Source organism: Mus caroli, unplaced genomic scaffold (genome assembly GCF_978045245.1).
Source record: "Mus caroli unplaced genomic scaffold, Mus_caroli_1 scaffold_7, whole genome shotgun sequence".
In the NCBI taxonomy this organism is placed as follows: domain Eukaryota; kingdom Metazoa; phylum Chordata; class Mammalia; order Rodentia; family Muridae; genus Mus; species Mus caroli.
In genome coordinates, this window is record NW_028227262.1 from 96,803,076 (window position 1) to 96,825,917 (window position 22,842).

At 51.4% G+C, this 22,842-nt stretch overlaps 2 protein-coding genes across 3 annotated transcripts; both read left to right on the forward strand.

The window, feature by feature from the left end:
* Positions 1–4,218: 4,218 nt before the first annotated feature.
* Hoxa11 (homeobox A11) lies at positions 4,219–6,739 on the forward strand. Its single transcript, XM_021165606.2, has 2 exons — positions 4,219–4,933; positions 6,333–6,739. The coding sequence occupies exons 1-2, from the start codon at positions 4,219–4,221 to the stop codon at positions 6,563–6,565; spliced, it is 948 nt and encodes a 315-aa protein (XP_021021265.1). The 3' UTR covers positions 6,566–6,739.
* A 2,754-nt stretch (positions 6,740–9,493) lies between these two features.
* On the forward strand, positions 9,494–17,432 carry Hoxa10 (homeobox A10). 2 transcript variants are annotated; one of them, XM_021164338.3, is made up of 2 exons: positions 9,494–9,655; positions 17,152–17,432. In XM_021164338.3, exons 1-2 carry the CDS (start codon positions 9,646–9,648, stop codon positions 17,424–17,426), a joined length of 285 nt encoding a protein of 94 aa, XP_021019997.1. In that variant the 5' UTR covers positions 9,494–9,645; the 3' UTR covers positions 17,427–17,432. The 2 variants fall into 2 exon arrangements, with proteins under 2 accessions (XP_021019997.1, XP_021019996.1); XM_021164337.3 differs by lacking the exon at positions 9,494–9,655 and adding an exon at positions 15,002–15,977.
* Positions 17,433–22,842: the final 5,410 nt, after the last annotated feature.

Consider the following 22,842-nt stretch of genomic DNA (forward strand, 5'->3'; position numbering starts at 1 on the left):
GCAATCTGGCTACAAGGCCTCCCATTGCCTTTCTACAAATACACGATTCCTCAAAAGCTATAATCACCCTAGGCAGCTTCCCCCGAGGCTCCTAACTACTGCCCATACATCTCCGACTGCAAGGAAAATCAAATTCAGCAGAGGCACCTGAATACACTTTATTCTGATATTCTATCTCAGAAGGAGAGTGCAGCCAGCGCAAGGTGCCTGAATCTCTCTCCCTCCCTCCCTTCTTGGTACTTTTAGCCCGGCGGGAGGAAAACAGCAGCCACCCCCAGCCGCTGTGGGCACTAGTATATACCCTTTAGGACCAAATCAAAAGAAACCTCCGAAAAGGGTTGGTTTGTTCTGCCGATCAAATCTCCTTTCAGCCCGACCGAGGCTTAAATCGTTGGCCACCTCCAAACGTTGCGCCGCCGGGGGGGGGGGGGAGTGTGGGGGGAGCCTTGGCAAGGCCCTAAGGGGGTCTGCCTAGACCTTGAAGTTCGGGAAAACGAGGGGAGGTTGAACCGGCTCCCTCCCTCTTTTACAGACACACACGCACCGTCAGGCCGCGGCCACTTCCTGCCTTTGTTTTTCTTCCTCCAAACATTTTTGGCCTCTTGCATTAGCCGCCTTAGGGCTCCGGGCGACGATTAAAAGAAATAAACGTTGAAGAGCGTTTTCTGGAGACAGCCCCGTGCTGTGGAGTTCTTGAGAAAAAGCAGCTCCTGGGAAACCAATGTCCAGGGCCAATGTCATAGCCTTGTCTGCAGCCGCCTCTTCTAGGAATGGAACTCGGACTTGGCCTTTTGGTGTGCTCTTATCCCTAGCTGGGTCTTCCCCAGATCCTGGTGGGCTGAAATCAACCTTGGGCCTCCTGGAAAGTCAAAGAACCAGTTAAGCTCAGAGCAAAGTGAAAACCAAGGACCCTCAGAGACCTCCCTTTCTTCCTCCAGATTTTGTCCGAACCTCAGGGCTGCTCGCACCTTGTACCCTGATACCTGACTGAAGAACATTCACACTACCAGGGCCAAGCAGGACGAGGTTAAGCAAAGCGGCTACTGTTGAGCAGCCTTAGGGATCTGAGCATCCATTTCTTCTCTCTGCTTAGAGAACTAAAAGCAATCGGCAGCTCCAGGCCACCCCCCCCCTCATTGCCATCAAAAGCCTTTCCCTCATCCATCTTCACCGCAGCGCCCCCACACGCTCCCTTCGAGGATGCCCCTCTGGGCACCCCTCTTCTGCAGAGCCTGTCGAATTGCTCTGTCAGCTTCTAGTGAGGCTTCTTCCGCAGTCTTTCCTCGGGAATTTGCCTTGTCTCCTGCTGACACCCATGGGATACAGACCTGCCGGCTCCTATTCAATTAGCCCTCCACGAGATCCTAGGAAGCACTGGCTGTGCAGAACACTGCACAGTGCCGCGCAGCACCGACCTTTCTGCGGGTACCCCTTCTCCCTGGCATCCCGGGAAGTCGAGTTAATTATGAGAGAAGCTGCCTTGTAGTCAGGGGAGGCGGCCTGGCGTCCCCCGCGGCTGAGCCACCTCGGGCCCCACTGCTCAGGCACAAGCTGAAGTTGACTGCCAAAACTGCTATAAAACCACAGGTCTGTCTAGAACTGTTTTCGGTTCTCCTAGACGCCCCCGGGTTCAATTATGGTCTTAAAAGCCCTAATGCAAGTGCAAGAATTTGTTTGCCTTCACCCAGGGGCGGGGCGAGCCCTGCAATGGTGGCGCCTTTGTTATGGCAAAGTCACTGAAACCCTTCATGCATTCCTTTTGTTCGAGGGAAGGGGTATTGAGGACTGGGTGGGCTGCTGGCGAAAGTTTGAGGTAGCAAAACCAACCCAGAGAGCTGCTCTTGTAAGGCCATTTGCAAGCCCACCTCCCTTTTCTATCCGATCTCCTCCAGAAAGACAACCGTGAAGAGACAGATACGCTTGCCTCCTTGGTAACTGATAGAAATAGAAGTTTTTGCTGCAGGACCATCCTGTAGTTGAGATCCTCAGCTTTAGAAGGCCTGAAGCTACCCTTTCCCAACACCCTCTCTCCCTCCTGGATCTCATGCAAACGCTGTGGCAGTCATCTATGAAGCCACAGTGAACAAATATGTCAAGCTGAAGATGCACAAATAATTTCAAGTTCAGCTCTCAGGGATTTCAAGGGGCATGAAAGTTCCTGCAGCAAATCCTGAATAAAGAGTTCATTAAACCAATGTGTCCGAGTAGCTTGATTTGTGATAAGCAGCCCTTGTAAAAGAGGGGGGGGGGTTGGAGCCACATAAACATTAATGCTAATAAATTAGTTTACTCCACTACACAGTAATTACTTGATATTATTGATATTTACAGTGGGCATTCATATGCAATGGTGGGTCATTATTTGGAGAAAATACATAACGAGAGTAGTTCTTTTCCAGAGCAATACATGATTAAATTTGTTATTGAGTCAGTTACAGTCAGCTCAGCAATAAATAAATAAATCGATGTTGACACTTAAATACCAAAGATCTTAGCGTTTATGCTCTAAATCTCCCCAAGATATGTAAATACCTTTGGCTATTTCCTGAATGAGGAAAGGGAAAAAGGTTTTCATTTTTCACTTTAGACTGTTGTGACACCCTAGCACCTTCTAAGAAAGGAGTTGTGGTGAGTCCCCTAGTCTGGAGCCCCATCTCTGCTCAGTTTGCCTAGCTGTCCTGCGCCCTCTTTTTTCTCTTTCATTTTCCCCCAAGTACATCTTCGGTCTTGCAGAATGGCAGTCCTTATTTTATCTTCTTAATCCCCATCTCCTCCTCTGGAGAAAGCTAAATGCAACTTAGCAGCCAAGGCCTCTTTAGAGGTATCTATCTGTACAGCAAGCCGTGTCCTTTTGAGACATCTCTGTGGCCCAAGGTGCAGGCAGTCAGGAGAGCACCTCTCTTTTCTTTGGCATTGTGCTTCTCCTGTGGGCTAAAGAACAAGAATGATGGGAGCTGTCTCAATTTCTGCCTTGAATATCCTTTGCTTTCACTCTTAGGTTTTGCAAGAAAGAAGAGACTCTTTTCTTAGCCAGGGCTCCTTGGGCCAGTACTCCCTCCTTTTCCCTCACAGCTCTGAAGCCCTGAAGCAGTCTGGTGCCCCTCCCCACCCCCACCCCAAGGTGCAGCATACCCAGGAGAAGGCTCCTCAGCGCCTCTAAAACAGCCCAAGGTTCGCCTCAATTGCATGGTTTCCCGATTCGTCAGCTTCAGCAGACCAGGCAGCTTGCGGACCGGTGAGCAGAAGTGCCTCTGGCTCTGAGGAGTCACTCCGAACCCCTACAGGCAGCGAGGAGAAGGGGTTCCTTCAAGGACAGGGTGTGGGGAAAGGAAGTAAGCAGAAAGATACAGGGAAGGTGGAACCCGGGTAAGGCGAAGGCCCTTCCGGACAGCGCGGATTATTGACAAACCGCGGAGGGAAGCCGCTTTGCCTGTTGGCGGTTTGGGGACGGAAGGCACTAAAGCGCTTCGGAAGTGACCGTGAATGAGAGCGTGTAATCAAGTCACCGTGCAAATCGGACAAGCCACGAGGCCGGCACATCCGTGCCGGCGAAGCCTGGCCCCAAATGGGGTCCAGCCAGGATCTGAGGCTGGGGGGCTTCCCAGAGCAAGCCTGTGGGAGGGGGGCTGCGAAGAAGGTGCTGAACGTAAGCCTTCGGATAACAGACTCCGGGACCTGAAGCTATACAATTCCGGGCTTTCACCTGGCCACCCCAGCCCAGATTGTATCCCTCACCCACCGGGGAGTGGGGGGAGGCGTCAGGAGTTGCGCTCTCTTGCCGCCCTCAGAGCACTCGTGGACCAGGACCATGTAGCTGAGCAAAGGAGAGCTGCCCGGGGGCGCACCCCAGCCTTTCTGCGCGCGGGGAGGCCCCCCAGCCAACATGAGTTACACCGGCGATTACGTGCTTTCGGTGAGAACACCGAGTGACGATCTGTTGCTTCCCCTGAGGTGGCTACAAAGAAAGGAAGCCGAGGAGGGAGGGGAGGGGAAAAAAGGAAAGGGAGGGGGGCTAGAAAAAAAAAAGCCGGGACTAGCTCGCGGCTTGTCAATTTCAACATCGGGTCACATGACCAGCACCTCCCTGCTAAGGATGGGGATAGATTTCCACGTCAGCTTACGTCTCCAAATTTCTACTTCACGGATCCGCTTCAAAGAGGCAGCTGCAGTGGAGAATCATGTTAAGCTCGGCTACTGCGGAGAGCCCAAGGTAGCCCAATGATGGATTTTGATGAGCGTGGTCCCTGCTCCTCTAACATGTATTTGCCAAGTTGTACTTACTACGTCTCGGGTCCAGATTTCTCCAGCCTCCCTTCTTTTTTGCCCCAGACCCCGTCTTCGCGCCCAATGACATACTCCTACTCCTCCAACCTGCCCCAGGTCCAACCCGTGCGCGAAGTGACCTTCAGAGAGTACGCCATTGAGCCCGCCACTAAATGGCACCCCCGCGGCAATCTGGCCCACTGCTACTCCGCGGAGGAGCTCGTGCACAGAGACTGTCTGCAGGCGCCCAGCGCGGCCGGCGTGCCTGGCGACGTGCTGGCCAAAAGCTCGGCCAACGTCTACCACCACCCCACCCCCGCCGTCTCGTCCAATTTCTATAGCACGGTGGGCAGGAACGGCGTTCTGCCACAGGCTTTCGACCAGTTTTTCGAGACGGCTTACGGCACCCCGGAAAACCTCGCTTCCTCCGACTACCCCGGGGACAAGAACGCCGAGAAGGGGCCCCAAGCAGCATCTGCGACCTCCGCTGCGGCGGTGGCGGCGGCGGCCACGGGCGCGCCGGCAACTTCAAGTTCGGACGGCGGCGGCGGCGGCGGCGGCGGCTGTCAGGAGGCGGCGGCCGAGGAGAAGGAGCGACGGCGGCGACCCGAGAGCAGCAGCAGCCCCGAGTCGTCTTCCGGCCACACTGAGGACAAGGCCGGTGGCTCCGGTGCGTATAAAGGCAGCGCCCAGCGCTTTATGAAAGGGGAGTTGGGAATCTAGCGCAGCACCGCTGTTAAATTTTTATATGCTGTTTTATAAGCATATAAGGTTTATGAAGGGCCTTTAGGTTTCCCCCAACAAAACTTTGTTATAAAAGGAGGGATCACGTGGCGAGTGCTGAAATTGGCCGTGAAATACCCACCGGCCAAAGCATGCCTGCAGAAAAAAAAATACAACTCCCCTTTTTTCCTTTTTTCCCTTCTCAGCTCCCAAACTCAACAGCACGATCCCCGCTAGAGGCCAGCTCCAGGCTGGGGAGCCGGAGGTGGGCGCCTGTAAATTCCCCCTACAAGGACTTCAGGAGCCTTTGATAGCGGGGTAATCCGGAGATTTTTATAAAAGCCATGTGTTGCGGCGGGACTCCAGTCCCGGCTGGGATTCAAAGGCATCGGCTGTTTAACGATGGCGCTAGGAGCGCATTTAACAGATAAAGTAGCCCACTTAGCTCAAGCAATATATTAAAAGAAACAAATTAACTTAAAGTTGGCCTTTTTGTCCAAAGGAAGCCATTTTCCTCTGGTCCGGTTGCAATTACAAGCCCCCTTCTGTTATTCACAATTGTTTTTAAATCAGTCAAAAGTTGTGTGTGTGTGTGTGTGTGTGTGTGTGTGTGTGTTTCTTAAAGGTGAGGGTGAACAAATGGCTCCTGCCTGAGGCTTAAGGTAGCCTCTCTTTCCTCTACCCTTCCTAAACTAGTATCCCTACCCTGCTGAGGGCCCTCTGGCAATGTGCTGACGGTGTGTTCTGAGTGAAGGCTTGGGTAGGGGTTTCCTCTGCCACCTCCCACCTCGAGAGAGCTGGGAGGCTGGCGGAAAAGGCAAGATCTGGTGATCAGAAGTCAGGCTGACAAAGACCCCTCAGCCGCCCCAGATGTTAAGGAGGGCTAAATCATGGCGGCAAGCAGGAAAGCCTGGGGCCAGGATGCATGCCTTTACTGCCTCGGGAACAGGCGGCCCAGGTGCTGAAGGTGAAATGTCCTCGGGCGGCTGTTTGTTTAGTCTGGCGGGGCAAGGAGCAGCCCGCAACCCCCACTTGCCTCCGTTCAAAGCGGTTCAACCAGCGCAAACTCGCCTGTTGCTGTGAGGAGCCTTCCTTTCAGCTCAAGGGGCAGCCTGAGTCCTTTCCCTGGGGGCCTATCTAGGGAGCTGGCTTTTATCTGAAGCCGGCTCCAGACTGCAACTTGCCCCTGACCAGCAATAGAAGCCTGAAGGCAGGGGCCTGGAAAGACTTTGAAAGGGCCTGGATTGGGCCTCCAGACCCTGTGGCCAGACCTTCTCCAATGGGGGTCCTGGGAGAGGGTTGCACCCCCTATCGCCCTCTCACTCTTTGCCTCTCTCCTTCCTTAGGTGGCCAACGCACCCGTAAAAAGCGCTGCCCTTATACCAAATACCAGATCCGAGAGCTGGAGCGAGAGTTCTTCTTCAGCGTCTACATCAACAAAGAGAAGCGTCTGCAACTGTCCCGCATGCTCAACCTCACCGACCGTCAAGTCAAAATCTGGTTTCAGAACAGAAGAATGAAGGAAAAAAAGATTAACAGAGACCGGTTACAGTACTACTCAGCCAATCCACTTCTCTAAGGCTCCAGCCTACTGGAATTGGGAGGGGGGCTTCATACATGTGAAATAATATGCAGATTTTGCCCTTGACAAGGTCAAGCCACATTGCGACTTGGAAAAGGGGGGTGATATAGGAGAGAGGAGAGGTTTCCTTATCAGAGAGTCGCCCAATAGGAAGGGGGCCTGAAACTCTCTTGGTTCAGATCTCCGTGATTAACCTTCCTAATAGTAATTGAATTCTAAGGGTTGTGAATCAACAGAATGAATGGTTTGGGACCCCTGGTGGTTCACTCTTAGAGCCTGCAAAAGCTTTGGGCTGGGTGTGGTCACTGGGGATTGGGCCCCCTGCCAAACCCTAAGGAGGCCACCCGCTCAAGACCCTCTGCACAGAGCCTGCCCACCCCCAGGTCTCCCAAGTCAAGAAACTGTGTGCCCCAAGCCTAGTTCATCTTGGGGATAGGAGCAAGAAGAAAGGGGAGGATTCCTAGAGATCCAGACTGGGGTTTCTTTCCAAAAGTAATGTGAAAGACAGCTAACTAAAAGGTGGCTGTGAAAAGGGAGAGAGAGTGGGACGGGGGGGGGGGTGTCCTGGAGGAAGAAGAAACCTATCCAGATGTCATTAATATCATCCCACCACTGATCTGCACCCAAACCTGAGCTCCTGGCAGCCACCTTCTGCAGCCTACCTGGGTTTTCTACCTCCCAATGGTGGTGATGGGTCTTCGTTCATGCCCCATCTCAGAGCTGACCATTCCTAGGGGAGAAGACATTGAAAACTCCAGAGGCTGTGCTGGTTCCCGACCCCTCAATCTCTACAGGAAACGCCTGCGGAGGGCTACATCTTGGCAAACTCCTCACCACATTAAGGAAACTTGGATTTGGTGTCTGTCAGGCAGCAGAGCAGCAGGCCTGGCCAGTGGGTCCTTGGCCTTTGGCTGTGAGGGGTGAAGTCCCCCACCACCACCACTCCCAAATCCCTCATTCCTACCCTGCACTCTGTGCTCATCAACTCAGAACTGAGCTTGGAAGCTTCTGGCAATCTTCTAAGAGCTGGAGAGTGATTTGGAGTTATTTTAAAAGATAAATATTATATTATATATATATATTTCCCCGAAGGAACCAAAGCGAATTTTAAGAAGCAATGTAGAGGGGGGGCAGGGATAATAAAAATATTTAAAGGCTCTATCTGTTTACAGTGTTCCAAGGTTAAACTCGCTCACTGCTAAAATATTTGAATGTATGCTTCATACAGGGATGGTGTTCAAAAGACTGTAAATAAAGAAACCATAACGTACTGTGTTCCAATACTCCTTTCCCTATCCCCATTAGTTGACTTATTTGAGGGTGCTGGAGAGAGTGGGAAGGATGTTGGGGATGGTCTTTTTAATCTCTTACAACACTGTGACACTGAGAGCCAGACTACTAAGACCTGAGAATGTCTTCTGGGGAGCCAGGCGCTCTCCAGATGAATCTCTTCTGCCTCCCTGCCTTAAGAAATCCCTGGTGGTTCTGTCTGTAGTGAGCGCCTTTGGCCGGCCCTTGCTCAACATACATTTCCTATACATTTTAACACACAGAGAGACAATAGGGCATACCAAGAATAAAAAGGGTAGAAATTTGAGTATGGAGTCCTGGTGTGACATTTCTCTCTCCCTGTTCCGCTTTTTCCTGCCAAATGTCTCCCCTCAGCTAGCATCCTTTTAGCAGCAAAAGGGGTGAGTTACCACGCCCCTGAGAGGTGATGGAATCAGGATTGAGCTGCAATAGAAGCTAAGCATAGGAAGCCTGAGGCTATATGTCCTTGTGGAAGGCAGCATATTAGGGATGGGATATATCAGGGCCTATGGTGTGAGACCTCAGTCCTTCCAACTGACCTTAGCTCCGGAGAAGGCCTTGTGGGGAATTGCAATAGCCAATGACCTAACCTAGGCTAATCTTGCTCACCTCAGGACTGAATAAAACCCCTCTGGGTGTACCTTGTGAGTCCTTTCAGCATGAGAGATCTGACTCTAGGTACCAAGGCAGAGCTAGGAGTCTCTCGGGAACCTCTAAGAGTGCTTCCTCTCCAGCTTCCTCTTGGTCCCCTTGGGCAAAGAAAGATAGGGACTCGGTCTTTGTTTGCTGCCTTTGAACTTCTGCCTTAAATTTGGACATCACCCATAACCTTGAGGGGCAGGGCAGAAAGGACAGAGCCTTTTGTTGCCCACCCCACCCTCTTTCAGCCACCCAGGCAGACCCAAAGCAGCAAAGAGGGTCTCATTTGGAGAGAGACCCTAGGCTCCAAGAGCCTGCCCTGTTTATTTGTTTGTGTGTTTGTCTAGCTGGCGCGACAGGGGTGGAGAAAGCGAGCTGAAAGGGGAGAGGGACAGACCCTCTAGATGAATGTCTTTGGTTGATGGACAGACACACTGAGAAGCACAAGGGCCCTCCTGGGGGGCGAAAGGGGGCGGGCAGGGAAGCTCGGTTTAGGAAAAGACTTCCTTTGGGATGGTTAAAGATTAACCAAAGTCTCTCAAGTTGCCAGAGCGAGTCTAGCCAGGAGAACTGCTTGCAGGCGGGCGGCGGGCGGGCGCGGGTTTGATTTCTGAGCCCTATAAAAGCCCATCCTCCGATGACTGTGACAATGTGGTCGTAAACCCGTCCCGGGCCGGCCAATTTGCATATTTGGAATGCGCCGCTATAAACCCGGCTGGGGTTTTGCAGCAATTTCTTAGATGTAAAAATGAGATCTCAATAGCAGCGGGTTGGGCACATTCTCTTGCTCTTTCTCTGCCCGGAGCCAGCTTCCTTTTCTGGGCCGCAGGCTGGATCTCCAGCCTTGCCTAGGCTCGCAGCCGCCACGAGATGGCGCACTCCCGATCAATGTCAAAGCCGACAGGGAGCCCGGAACCCCAGCGAGATTCTTGGCCTTTGTTCGCTTCTGATACTAAGAGCAGCACGGTACGTTATTTCACTTGTCCGGCACCCCTTCGTATTCAAAAAAGAGGGGGTCCCCGCGCTCAATAAGTGATTGAGGCTGTAATTTAAAGCAAAGCGCCTTCGTTAGGCCTTTCCGCATCGCGGCGTGGAGAAGCTGCTGCCCCTTGGCAGTGATTTCTGAAATGAGTCAAGGTAAGTGGCCACAAGTTTATCAATTTCGCTGTAGTAGAGGTGGGAATGGGAACGTAGCTGTCGCCTAAGCAAAGCTCCGGACCATGATTGAGTTTCTGGGGTGATGCCCGTTTGCCACCCTCCAACCCCCGCCGTCCCATCGCTCTCTATGGTTTGAAAGCAGTGGGAGGCCTAAGTGGAAAAGTTGTCGGTTTTAGCTCCGTGTGCCAGCATTTCACCCAAGCTTCTCACCACAGGCGATCTTTTGGTTTTGCTGACATTTTCCGATCTGAATAAGTTAGATATGGTCGGAACCCAGACGAAAGGAACTCAGCTGTGCTGGGATTAAGGCTGTTAGGAGAGGAAAGAGATGGTAGGCTAGGGAAAACAAAGTTTCTCCTCGGAAACAATGGGTGGTCAGCATCTGTGGCCGTTTGAGCCGGGTTTCCCCCCAACCCCCGGGGCAGCACGCCAGAGGTTACCGATTTTCTCGATTTTCTCGTAGGTGCAGCCTAGAAGTCTGCCTAGCAGACTAGCGCAAAGCTTTGTTCCCAAAAAAGGCCATTCAAAGAAGTCGCATTTGGTTTTTCTGAGGATGTTGGAGACAGCCCGGTACTGCTGTCTCCAACCGGTATTTGGAATGTAGCATCTCCCTGGCTGGCATTTTCCAACAAAATCCCCTAGCCATTAAAACGAGGAGGGGCTTCTCATCGCATATCTTATAAAAATATACAAAAATATACTGGTAAATATCGTTATATTTGCTTAAATGGCATGGGGGATTAAGTCTGACTCCTTGTTTTTATAAAACAAGTTTTAAATAACCAAAGTCCTTACATCTTGAAGGCCAGATTTAAAACGCGCTTTTCTCCCATATTTAAACTTTTATTTTAACATCTTTTTGTTTGTTGAAAAGTTTCTTTCTTTCCCCAAATATACAGTGCCATGGATAAGTAAAAAATAATTCCATAGAGCGTAGATGCTTCCCCTGTTTGCAAGTGTGTGAGCGAAAATTGTGCTTATGAATCACTAGTTTCCTTAAGCATGGGCTCGTAAGCCATGCCAGGAAAAAAAGAGCAGCCAGAGCAGACACGAGGGCCCACTCTGTGAAGTGCAGGCAGTAGGACCGGCACCTTCTTGCACTCCCTATGAGCCTGAGCTGCTTCCAGTGTTAAGGCCAGAACCAATTTCTTCCCTACAAAACTAATAGCACTGGTACTTCAAAATTTCTGACAAAAGGATGCAATACTTGCCCTGCTAAAGGTCGAGGGCCAGCTCAATAGTAGGATTTAGAGGGAAATTAAAAAAAAAAATTTTAAGGACATATTGAACCTGGTAAACAACAACAAAACAACAACAAAAAAAATCAAACAAACAAAGAGAAAGAAAGAAAACCCCACACATTAAATGTGGAATGTCAACATTCATAAAGAAAAGCAGAAAAACAATGTTGCTCATGGAAAAAATTCTAGTTATTCATAAATATATGAGTGGGAGAATTTCTGAAACTGTGCTAATGCTGGACACATTGAAGCTGTATTCACTTTTCTTCATGAAGCCTCGATCCAGCACTATAGCCCTCTAGATAATCGAGAACCCCAAAAACATTGAGAATGACTTTTGGGTACAAACAGATTTGTTATTTCATTCTCAGGACCTGGATTTATTTATTTATGTATTTATTTTTATTTTTGGTTGTTTTTTGTCTTGTTTTGTCCTGGTGAAAGTTATTTTCGTATTAAGAATGTATTTGGGAAGCTTGTAAGGGCCTACTCAGGAAGAGGAATCTGTTACTAAGTAAAAAGCAGAATAATGGTTACACTTTCTTGATTCATTTGCCTGGCATTTCTCTCGGTGGAGAGAATGTGTGTTATCACCAGGAAGAAAACCGACAATATTTACTCCCGAACAAACACAGACTCTCGAGGTGGCGGCATCGATGTGATTGCTGAACAGGCCTGGTTAAGGCCAGCAGGCACCAAGGGTTTTAGGTCAAAGGCATCCCAAGAAGGAAAGGGGAATTCAGCTGCTAAAGGGAAGGGCAAAGGAGAAAAGAAAGAAAGGGGGATGGCTAGACTTAATCTCTCAGGGATGGTGAATCTCCATAAAGGCAAGGAGCTCAATAAACAGAATATTTTTATTGAGGAGGCTAACACCTCATTGTTGTAGTCTAGGGAGACACTGGAGCCTTCAGGGTGCCTGAGGGATGCCTGGGGCTCCAGACTCAAAAAAGCCCAGCAGGCACTCAGCCCACCGCCACATTTAACTTGAGCTTCTGAGTCACTGTATTTACTTTAAGACAACCACTCCAGGCCAGTCTGCCGGATACTGGGCGGTTCACTGTAGGCTCTCCTGTTGTTCCCTTGCTCAGCCAGTCTCAATGAAAGTAGGACTGAGATCCCCAGTCAGAGAGGGGTTGCTATAAAGGCTTCCACACTTAACAGGAAAAGAAAGGAAACCCTAAATTAAGCACCCTGTTTGGTTTCTTGCTAGGGGAATGTTGAGAACAAAGTAACCGCTTCCAAAAAGGTTGGTGAAGATTCAATTGCCAATGCCATGGTCTGTGAGGCTGGTAGCAAGTGATCCAGTTTCCTCCTCCTTTAGTAGAGGCAGCCGTTGTAGTGTAATGCAGTACTGGGGCCGAGTCGAGTTTTAAACCTTGCTCAGCAAGTGCAGGCTTCTGAATCCCATATAACCTAGAAACCCATTTGGCTATCCTACAAGGCCTTGGCTAGGACTAGCCTAAGTGGCTTGCAGTTGGGCACCTAGCTTATCTTACCAGACAAATAGGCAGGGACCGCTGAGTCCAAGGAGAGCCCTCTAGAGAACTTGAGGGAACGGCTTGGGGTGGGTGATATGAACTCTTTGAAAATGATGGGTCAAATTGTGGGAATGCACAGATGTAGGGGGTTTTGTTTTGTTTTTTACAAGATAAGTCAGAGCTACCCTTGGACTACTCAGAAGGTATCCTGTGACCCTCAGAAGGTTAAGAAAGATGCTGTCTCTATCACTGTCTTTTACTTCATCCTTGTAGCCTCTGTTATCTCCAACACACTCTTCTATGGCCACTGGTTCTTTAAAAACCTCAGCCAGGGAAACTCCTTTTTGCATGAGATCCAGACAGGGATGGCTCAGGAGCCTGGCTTACAGGCCTGCTGACCGACTGGAGCTCCTTTTCCTCAAGGAATAGTCAGCGCTCTTGGGACCCACTTTCCCACATAACAGCTTTCCAGAGAGGTATCAGAAGTGCTGGAGAGCCAAGTGCCTTTTCAAGCAGCCCCAGATTCAGGACATTTCCAGGTGGCACTGTTGAACACAGGAGTTCCACCTATCTAGTGAACAGAGCCAGGACCGCGCACATCAGGAAGCTTAAGGTAGGGTAACAAGGCCCATCTGAGTGAAAATTTCCCTTGGCCTTGGGTACAGAAGCAAATCAGATAGTTAATGGTGTCTCACATAGACCCAGCTTTTATTTTCCAGAGAGGCTGTCTGCAGAGAGCTGCTGCTCATCTGAATTTCTTTCTCTCTTTCCTCTCCTCCCTTGTCTCCTTGCCTCCTTCTTCCCCTTCTGTCCCTCTTTCTTTCCTTATCCCTTTCTTTTACATTTAGATGCTCAGATACCCAGGCCTCCCACCCATCACCTCCAGAGAGACAGAGGTAGAACTGGCAGAGATGCCTCTCGAGTGTTAGCAGAGGCATAGCCTCCTGGGCGTGAGCTTGCCAAGCAGCTGCAACCAACTGCAGCGTCTTGCATCTCCGAAGCCAGAGCCTAACCTCTACCTGGTCAGCTTACCTGTGTCCTCCTCCCTCTCAGAGTGCTATCAGGGTTGTTTTTGTCCTGGATTCCTTTGGGGAGGAACCAGAATATAGCCAACTAAAAAACAAGACTCTCTCCATGCCATTTGCAGAGGTCTGAACAATGTGGTTCAGGGGTCCTGGGCAGTCAGCAGCTCTCTAGTTCCAACTGGAGCTGGCAGGACTGGGGCATCCTGGAGACCCTGTAACCCACAGGTCAGGAGTAAAGCATCCACTATGCAAGCTCCATGGATCCTGCCGGAAAAGGTCACATTTCCTGAGTTTGATATAAGGCCCACATTTGGGGGCTAGCATGCCGCAGGCTGACCATTTTCAATTGCCCAAAGGTAGCACCCTGGAGTAGGACCCAGTGTCTGCTAAGCCAAGCACCTGGGCTCTGGAGTCTCTTATAATAGGGCCCAAACCCAGTTCAGCCTTCTAGGGAATGGACTTCCTCATCACTACCTTGTTAAAATGTGCACAGTATACGACAAAAATGGCTGGGAAAAGGACTGCCCTTGCCATGTCTTTGGGGGTGGGGTGGGGTACAGACAGGTTTGGTCAGAACCTCCTGGAGCCAAGGAATGCTTAGGCTCAAAAGAGATCGTGAAAGAAAGCAGTGTGGCGGAGGTATTTGCTAGACACATTCTCCCAAGGTTTTCCTTCCAGTTCTGCCAACACAGAAAGACCAGAGACCCAAGGCCAGCATTCTAGTCCTCTAAAGGTAGAGGATGGGGAGTATGCGTTTGCCTCTGAACTGTGGTTTGGGAGGTCGGGGGTGATAGTGGTGGTGGTGGTGGTCTCTTGCCAGTCTATTGGTTTTCACCTCACTAAGGCAGCTGTGCAAGGTTGGATGACAGGAGTAGAGAGTGTGAACCGATTGAGCACAGTGAAGGAGAAAAACCTTCACTGACCAGAGGATGGTGTAAGACAGTGCATCGGCCGATGGATTTTGGACAATATTCATTCTTTGTGAGATGTTTGAGGCCGCACTGGTTTACTGTAGGTTCTGGACTGTCCAAAGGTCTTGACAGCCTTAGTACGACTTTTTTACCAGCCACTTTGGGAAGCCAATTTTAAGAATTGAGGCCAGATCCAGGCCCAGAAATGTATAGGATAGCTAGCCTGCTACAGGGCCCGTTTAAATGATCAAGGCGACGGGGACTCATGGCCACTCCATAGCAGACATGGGAGCACCCAAGGTTGGCTGGGGTGCACATCATAAACACCCCACTTGTTAACAGCGCAGGGCCCAAGGGCGCTTCCAAATAGTCCCTTGCATGGGGGGGGGTACAGGTTCAAGAGCCAGGTCCCCCAACCTCCACTTTGAGGCAGCCCCCACAGTTCCGGCCTTTGGGCCATAGGTGTCAGGCGTGCGTCTTCTGGCCCATCAATACAGATTACATATTTATATCAATCGCGGGCTCCGAGGGCGCCCTCAGAGAGCGGGCCCCGCGCCTACGAAACCAAACTGGGAGTGGTCGCGTGGAAACTCTGGCTCGGGATTGGCTGCAAGCGCCCGCCGCGGTGCGGGGGGATTGCTAATCGTATTCAGCATGTTTTGCACAAGAAATGTCAGCCAGAAAGGGCTATCTGCTCCCTTCGCCAAATTATCCCACAACAATGTCATGCTCGGAGAGCCCTGCCGCGAACTCTTTTTTGGTCGACTCGCTCATCAGCTCAGGCAGAGGCGAGGCTGGTGGTGGTGGCAGTAGCGCGGGGGGCGGTGGAGGTGGCTACTACGCCCACGGTGGGGTCTACCTGCCGCCTGCCAGCGACCTGCCCTACGGGCTGCAAAGCTGCGGGCTCTTCCCCGCGCTGGGCAGCAAGCGTAATGAAGCGCCGTCGCCCGGAGGCGGTGGCGGTGGTGGCAGCGGGGGCCTGGGTCCTGGGACGCATGGCTACGCGCCCGCGCCCCTAGACCTGTGGCTGGATGCGCCCCGCTCCTGCCGGATGGAGCCGCCCGACGGGCCGCCGCCACCGCAGCCACAACCCCAGCAGCAGCAGCAGCAGCAGCCGCCGCCCCCGCCGCAGCCACCTCAACCCCCGCCACAAGCCACTTCGTGTTCTTTTGCGCAGAACATCAAAGAAGAGAGCTCCTACTGCCTCTACGATGCTGCTGACAAATGCCCCAAGGGCTCGGCCGCCGCTGATCTGGCCCCTTTCCCGCGGGGCCCGCCGCCCGACGGCTGCGCCCTGGGCGCCTCCAGCGGAGTGCCAGTACCCGGCTACTTCCGCCTGTCGCAGGCCTACGGCACGGCCAAGGGCTTTGGCAGTGGCGGCGGCGGCACGCAGCAGCTCGCTAGTCCCTTTCCTGCGCAGCCCCCGGGGCGCGGCTTCGACCCACCGCCCGCACTGGCCTCTGGCTCGACCGAGGCAGCCGGGAAGGAGCGAGTCCTAGACTCCACGCCACCACCCACGCTGGTTTGCGCCGGTGGCGGCGGCTCGCAGGGCGACGAGGAGGCACACGCGTCATCCTCGGCGGCTGAGGAGCTGTCCCCAGCCCCTTCCGAAAACAGTAAAGCCTCGCCGGAGAAGGACTCCCTGGGTAAGCAGAGCTCAACCGAGGGCTCAAATCAGACGGGCAGACAGACAGACAGACCCACAAGGAAGGAGCAGAGGACCAGGAGCCCGCGCGGCAGCCGTAGGCCTTGGCCCAAGCTGACGGCAGGCTGACCTTCTGAACTTGTTTTTAATATTTGGGCGTGGGGATGCTGTAAAAATCCACGTCCGGCTTAGGGCCCCACACCAAGACGTCCTCAGCTCTGGCCCCTTCTCACCCAGACTTGGGGGATGAGAACACCAGCGAGCAGCCCTCCTCCCGTGCTTGCACTTTCTCGTGGCCCTGAGTACCCCCAAGCCCTGGTCCCTAGCCCAGCCTGCTCATCGCGGCCCACGCGGGGGGGAGGGGCAGGGAGGAAAAGTGGCTCGGTTGCAGATAGCACGGATGTTTGTAAGGCATCCAAAATAAGCAGCCGCCAGAGCCAATAAATAAGCCCATTAACCGGCGAAGTTCGAGTTTACGATCCCCCATGCGTTTTTCAAAGTTTCTGGAGGGGCGGGAGTCCTGGTTGTAAGAAAAAAGAAAAGACAAATTCGGCCGGAACGCTTGGGCCCAGAGCTGAAAACCTAGGAATGGCCATTCCCCTTCTCCTGGAATCTGGTGCTGCCGGGCTTCACACTTCGGTTACTTGGAGGGGCAGGAGCCAAACCCAAGCCCTTGACCCCAGAATCGGTATTTTGGAACTTCCCCATTGGCCCAACTATGCCCTTCTCCTCTAGCCTGGGGCGATCTAGGAGGCTAGAGTAAGCCAGTGGAGCTGCCAGCCTCTCGTCCAAAGAAGCATTCCCTTACCCCAGCTTGGGGGCCGGCAGGAAATGCTTCCCTGCCCCTGGGTGAGAGGCAGAGAAAGGCGTTAAGTTCAAGATGTACGGCCTCGCCTCCTCCGGCCTTTCATTCTCTCAGCGCCCCGCGGCGTGGTGCTAAAACAGGTGCCTGGAAAAAAGTAGAGGAAAATGTAAATTGGGAGGACCGGGTGTGGATTTGAGGCCGATTTTGTCATGCCTTTTTGGAGGGATTTCTTGCAAAAGGAGGGAGGGCATAACCCTCTCTCTATGACTTCGGGCATCCCACTAAATGGGAAAGACCCGGAATTCACCCCCCTCATACAGCCCGAGTGGCCTCGACTTAACCTTCCCCTCTGTATTCTCTTAAACTCCAGGCAGTTCCAAAGGCGAAAATGCAGCCAACTGGCTCACAGCAAAGAGCGGCCGGAAGAAACGCTGCCCTTACACGAAGCACCAGACGCTGGAGCTGGAGAAGGAGTTTCTATTCAACATGTACCTTACTCGAGAGCGGCGCCTAGAGATCAGCCGTAGCGTCCACCTCACGGACAGACAAGTGAAAATCTGGTTTCAGAATCGCAGGATGAAACTGAAGAAAATGAACCGAGAAAACCGAATCCGGGAGCTCACAGCCAACTTTAATTTTTCCTGATGAAACTTCCAGACAACGTCTTTTTCGCTTCCTGAGCGCCTGGACCCATCCTCTGCCTCCAGCCTCTGCCCCAGAACTCGCACCTGTGCCGGAGCTTCTTTCTCCCTCCCACACTCGCCGTCTCCCAGGCCGTTTCGTCTGTGCAGGGCTGGTTTGTTCTGGCTTTTTTTGTTTGTTTGTTTCTTTGTCTGTTTGCTTGGTGTTTGTTTACTTGTTTTCTGGGGGAAAAAGCCATATCGCTAAAATTCTATAGAGGTTGAGATCTTTCTCAGTGTCAAGTCCTGAATGGTCTGGGCTTGCTGCCTCTGGGACCCACTGCTAGGAAAGGGCCCCAGTACTCCTCCGCGGATCTGGTTTCCTGCCCAGCCCTGGGTAAACTTAGCCGGAAGCCCTAAGTCCCATTGTCGGCGCTGAGGTGTCTGGCCTGAGGTCAATGGTGCAAGGAGCCGCCACCGGGTTCGCCAGCCTGGCGTGCTGGGCTGTGTTTAATCAGGGAGTCCAGGCCTGGTTTCTCTTTTCTTTCTTCTTTTCTTCCTTGGCCAAGAGCAGAGTATGGAAGCATGGACATAGCTAAAGGGCTTGACCTGGCTGGTTGAAAAAGTGAAAAAGAAATAATCAGTAAGATTAATTTTTCCTTCTTCTGTAAGATCTCCCAGCTTTAAATGAAAATTAAAATGGGCAAGAGAAGGAAACCTCTCTTCCCGTTTGCCTAAGGTCTTGCTTGCCTGGCTAAAATCCTTCATTCACCTTTGAATTTCCATATCCCTGCTGTTGATAAATAATGCAGGTTTGTTTATACATGTGGAACTGGTGGGTTTTCATCATTAAAACTGTTACCAATTGGTAACACAAGAAAAGCACACCACAATTCTCCCTATTTAATGGAGGGTTTTTTTTTTTTTGCTTTAATTCACTTTTTGTTTTTGTTTTTTATTTTGTAGGCTTTCTGAAATTCATGGAAGCCTAGGTGGGCTGGGGCAAGCAGAAATAAAAATGAGAGAAGGGAGATATTGTTTGGATTTCCTTTATACTGTGAAGTTACATGCATAAAAGGGTCAAACCTGTAGGTGCAGAAAAGAAAAAAAAAACCTATAAATAAAAATCTGTATAAATGTCTATTATTATGAAAAATTGCCAATCTTGTTTAAGCAAATGCATTCTATCGTTATTATAAATGTTAGTTCTAGCTTTATTTACTTCAAAATCTTAAATCAGAATAAATTAATATTGTATTGCTGCTGTGCGTGGAAAAAGATGATGTTTATGTTCTTATAGAATAAAAGCTGTGGAATGAAGCTTTTTAATTTCACCTCTTTTTTGACTTCTTATCTTCACCTTCCATTTTATCCTGTCCACCACTTTTACAACAGGAGGGCTAGCCCGAGCCCCCTGCAATTACTTTAGGCATCTATTTAAATATTACCTAGACGGTCGTAATTTGTCTGGGCCCTATAGCCCTGGTGCCTTAAGGTTTGTCGGCTTTTGTTCAGTTTTATGACTTGCTAGTATATCTGGATTGTGGCTGTCTTGGACCAGTGGTTTCAGTTGAGAGGAGAGCGGCATAGACAGAGGAAGCTAAACAGGATTTCTTTAGGGAGCCCCGGAGAGGCTCGCAGAGGCCAGTTATTTTGCGGGTATCCAGGTCCCAGAAGAGCCCACGCCCGAAATCCGCGGAGGAGGGTCCACTCACGGAGCACCACTAGTGCCTGCAACAGCGGTTAAGTGGACCTGGGCCGAGCTGTCCAGGGTCACCCCCTCCCCCTGCCCGGCCTCCCCCACCTGGCGGTCCTCCGCTAGGCCACGCGTTTCCTGCTCGCAGGAGGGGGGGGGCGACACTAGGTGGGGGAAGGGTCGCGGGAGCGCGCGCCTCAGCGGGCGGGCGCCTAGGAGGGAGAAGAGGGGGAGAGCGAGCGGCTGCGGGGAGTGAGTAGAAGAGGCCGCGGCCAGCCACAGGACCCTGCTCGTTGCTGTCCCCTGCTTTTCTGGTCGTCCAGGGAGGTTCTGTTTGGCAAAGCTGCAGAATCTGGGGAACCCGCCTCACACCGCTGGGTCTCCCCTCCTCTTCTAGGTTTTTTCCCCCTTCCTTTTTATTTCCTCCCTCTTTCTCGTCCCCCCCCCCGCCTCCTTTTCACTCTCTCCTTCTCCTAGGCGTACCTTTCCCGAGCCCAGAGCCCTCTTCATTCACCATCGGGTTAGGGTGGTGTCTGGTACAGGTTGCGGAGGAGGGCTCGACTGGGCACAGTCGCAGGGCTCTTTCCTTGGCGGCGACAGTGGCGGCAGCGGAGGCGGCGAGGGGCGAGGTAACCCTACGCCCGCAGCATCAGAACTGGTCGGTGATTTAGGTAGTTTCCTGTTGTTGGGATCCACCTTTCTCTCGACAGCACGACACTGCCTTCATTACTTCAGTTGAAAGCATCTGTCCTGAGCAGCCCAGGATGGCTAGGCGGGCCATCAAGGCCTAATCGTACCAGGCCTGCGGTGGCAACCTCAGATCCCCATGTGCAGGAGGAGCTTCGGGTCTTCCTCAGCGCTGTGCCACCCAGCCCGCCTCACTGTCGCCGCCCGGCACCTGGCCCGGAGCAGGTACAGTCAGGTTAGCGGCTGATTCTTGGACGCCGGGGGCGTGGTAAGAATTCTGGGCCCCGGGCCATTCAAGGTCAGGGGCGCTCCTTTGCTGTCTGAGCTTTCCATATCCGTGCCTGTGTGGGGCTCTGTCATTTTCCTGCAAGGCTGGGCTGGAACACATGCTCGGCACTGTAATCCCGCTACGAGCAGAGGCAAAGGTCCTTCGCCAGTAGAGACCCAGCCAGAGACCGGAGAGTCAGGACAGCCCGGGGCTGGTATCCTGGCCTTGTTGCTTACCCTTCCTCTGCAAGGGCGCCCTCTACTCTCAGTTGCCGCTGTTTCTTTTACGTATTTTCTATCCTCTTTTCTTTCTTCTTTCTTTATTTTTTTCCCTTTCCCTTACTCCTTCCTTTTTTTTTTTTTCTTTTTCTTGCATCTTCCATCTTTCTGTCCAAATCTGTCTCTCCGCTTCCATTCCAAATCGTTCTTCCGGAGGGTAAAGGGCTGGCTTAGAGAAAGCTTCGAGGTTTCATTTCCCCCCCCTCGGTACACAGTTTTGAATGTGCTAAGGTGTGCATAAGGGAAGCTGTTCAGGTCCGTGTTTTCTGGCCTGGTGGGCCTCTGCGCAGACAAGGCCTCGGTTACGATCACGACCGGATGGCGGCGGCCTTGCGTTAGCGGCTGCCGGAGAGATCCGGTGAGGGGGCACCCGCGGCGTCTTTGTGTGCCCACATCGAGGGCAAGAAACCCTTTGCCAGCTCCATTGGTTCGGAAGTTGGAATCAGGGCTGAATTCCTGCCTAGGTTCTGTGGCGCCCGACTACTGAGAACGCTTCAGCAGGCAGCTTCTGACGCGACTCTGCCAGCTTTACGGGTCCTAACTCGGGCTTTGACCGTGATGAGAGAGCCTCACCGGGTCCAAGGCTTGACTGCTCGCTGGCTTGCTAGCCATTTTAGATTCAGAAAATGTCCTGCCTTGTGCAACTGAGGGTTTGGGAAGGGAGACCTTCCCAGGTCCAATATATTTTAAATGAGTGAAAACAATCCCAAATTCAAGAACAGGGAGGGCACAAACTGGGGTACTGGTACTAAATTGTAATCTAAGAAAACCAGCCTAACGACTCTTAATACAGAAACCTGAAAGCAAACCACCCTCTCCCCACCGCCAACAACATAGGCACTGCCCTAAACCGCAGAACTCTGCTTCCCTTCCCGGCCCAGGCTAATGCCCGGGAATTGTTTTCCTTGCTCAGTCAACAACCTGTTATCTGAGTGACCAGTACACCAGGCTCCCTCCAACTCTTCTCTGCCATTTTCTGCATCCGGGTATTGGGTTTATTTCAAAGACCAACGTTTTTGGAAGATTCTCAGTTGAGCATGAGGTGTTGTGTGATTGCATCCATTTATTATTTCTAGATGTGTATACAACTCGGTACACATCCAAAAGAAAGCAGAAATAAAAACCTGTGTACTTTAGGATCAAGTTTCTAGACTCACAAGGACAACATCTTTTATGAATTTTTTCCCCTTCGGGCCACATGTAACCAGCTGCTTAATACTCATTACCTACTTCTTTGTAATTTTTCTATTTTGAGATTAAAGTTTTAAAAGTATTTTAAATTAATAAATAATGATATTAATGATGATGGTGATGATACATATCTTCTCTGAATACAAAAAAATGAGAGAGTCAGCCAGGAATACTCTACCATTTACAGTTAAGAGCAGAGTTCTTATACGCCTGGGTTATTGCTTTAATGAGAACCTGAACCTCAGAGGACTACCGGATATTTAGAACACCTTGGGTTGTGTTGGAGGTGTGTGTGTCTTGGAGGAATTTGCAGGGAAAGGAAAAATATTAGGGGGAGGGGACTGAGGCAGTCATGACAGGCCACATCCAGTTCCTGGTGCTGACCACTTTCTTCTTTCTGTGACAAGCAAACAAGTGGGGTATGGATCCCAGGAGCTTCCCAGCCCCTCTCTGGTGGAGAGACTAATATTTGGGGGGAATTTCTGTCTCCTGAGACAGGAATCTGTCAGAGTGTTGGAAAGTGTTTCCTTGAACTATTTCTGAGGAAGAAAGCAAAAACAAAGATGGAAATATCTCGGGCCAGCAGTTTTGTGGATAGTGAAGTAATGAGAAACACACTCTTGGAAGGCACAGAATTCACACGTGAATTTAATTACACAGTTTCTAAGAGCTGTTGCTTTGTGTTCCAGACTGGGATGGGGCCACCGCCCCTCCCATTAACAACAGTGGCTGTGGCCTTCTCACTTTTTTTTCTCTCATTCCCAAAGATTCTAAGGGGTGAAAAATAACATCCTCCATTTGACCAAAGGATGAGATTAAAGTCAATGTTCAGTGTTCCTCCCGGGTTAATTTGTAGCACTGGACTTGAGCGGTAGTCGGCTAGTTTTGACTATGGGATCTCTGTTGTTCTGTTTCAAGGATAACCAAGGCAGGGGTGCTGGAGATAGGGAGAAAGGGGTGAAGGGAGGGAGGGGAGTAACAAAAGAAGGAAAAGGGGAATGGGAGGGAAGGAAAGTGGGGTGATAGAGGAATAGGAAGAAAAAACAGAGGAGGGAAGGATACCAGAGCGGTTCATACAGGGCCCAGAAATGGCCACTCTTTTAGGCGAGGTGACCCCTCAGCAAGACAAACACCTCTTGATGTTGACTGGCGATTTTCCCCATCTCCAGTCTGGGGAGAGGGACTAGGCATACAGATGATGGAGCTTAGAACCCGCTGGCTAAGGAATAAAATTCGCTGGGCAGTTTGTGCTCAAAGATGTGGGCCAGGGCGCTTGTGACACAATCAGGGCGTTTGTGACACAAACCCTTGAGGGTTGCTG

What these genes read in the sequence shown, in the direction of transcription:
- Hoxa11 (XM_021165606.2), top strand. Translation starts at nt 4,219, where the DNA reads ATGATGGATTTTGATGAGCGTGGTCCCTGCTCCTCTAACATGTATTTG. An exon ending in GGACAAGGCCGGTGGCTCCG is followed by an intron (nt 4,934 to 6,332) that starts GTGCGTATAAAG and finishes CTCCTTCCTTAG; the next exon opens with GTGGCCAACGCACCCGTAAA.
- Hoxa10 (XM_021164337.3), top strand. Translation starts at nt 15,002, where the DNA reads ATGTCAGCCAGAAAGGGCTATCTGCTCCCTTCGCCAAATTATCCCACA. An exon ending in GCCGGAGAAGGACTCCCTGG is followed by an intron (nt 15,978 to 17,151) that starts GTAAGCAGAGCT and finishes CTTAAACTCCAG; the next exon opens with GCAGTTCCAAAGGCGAAAAT.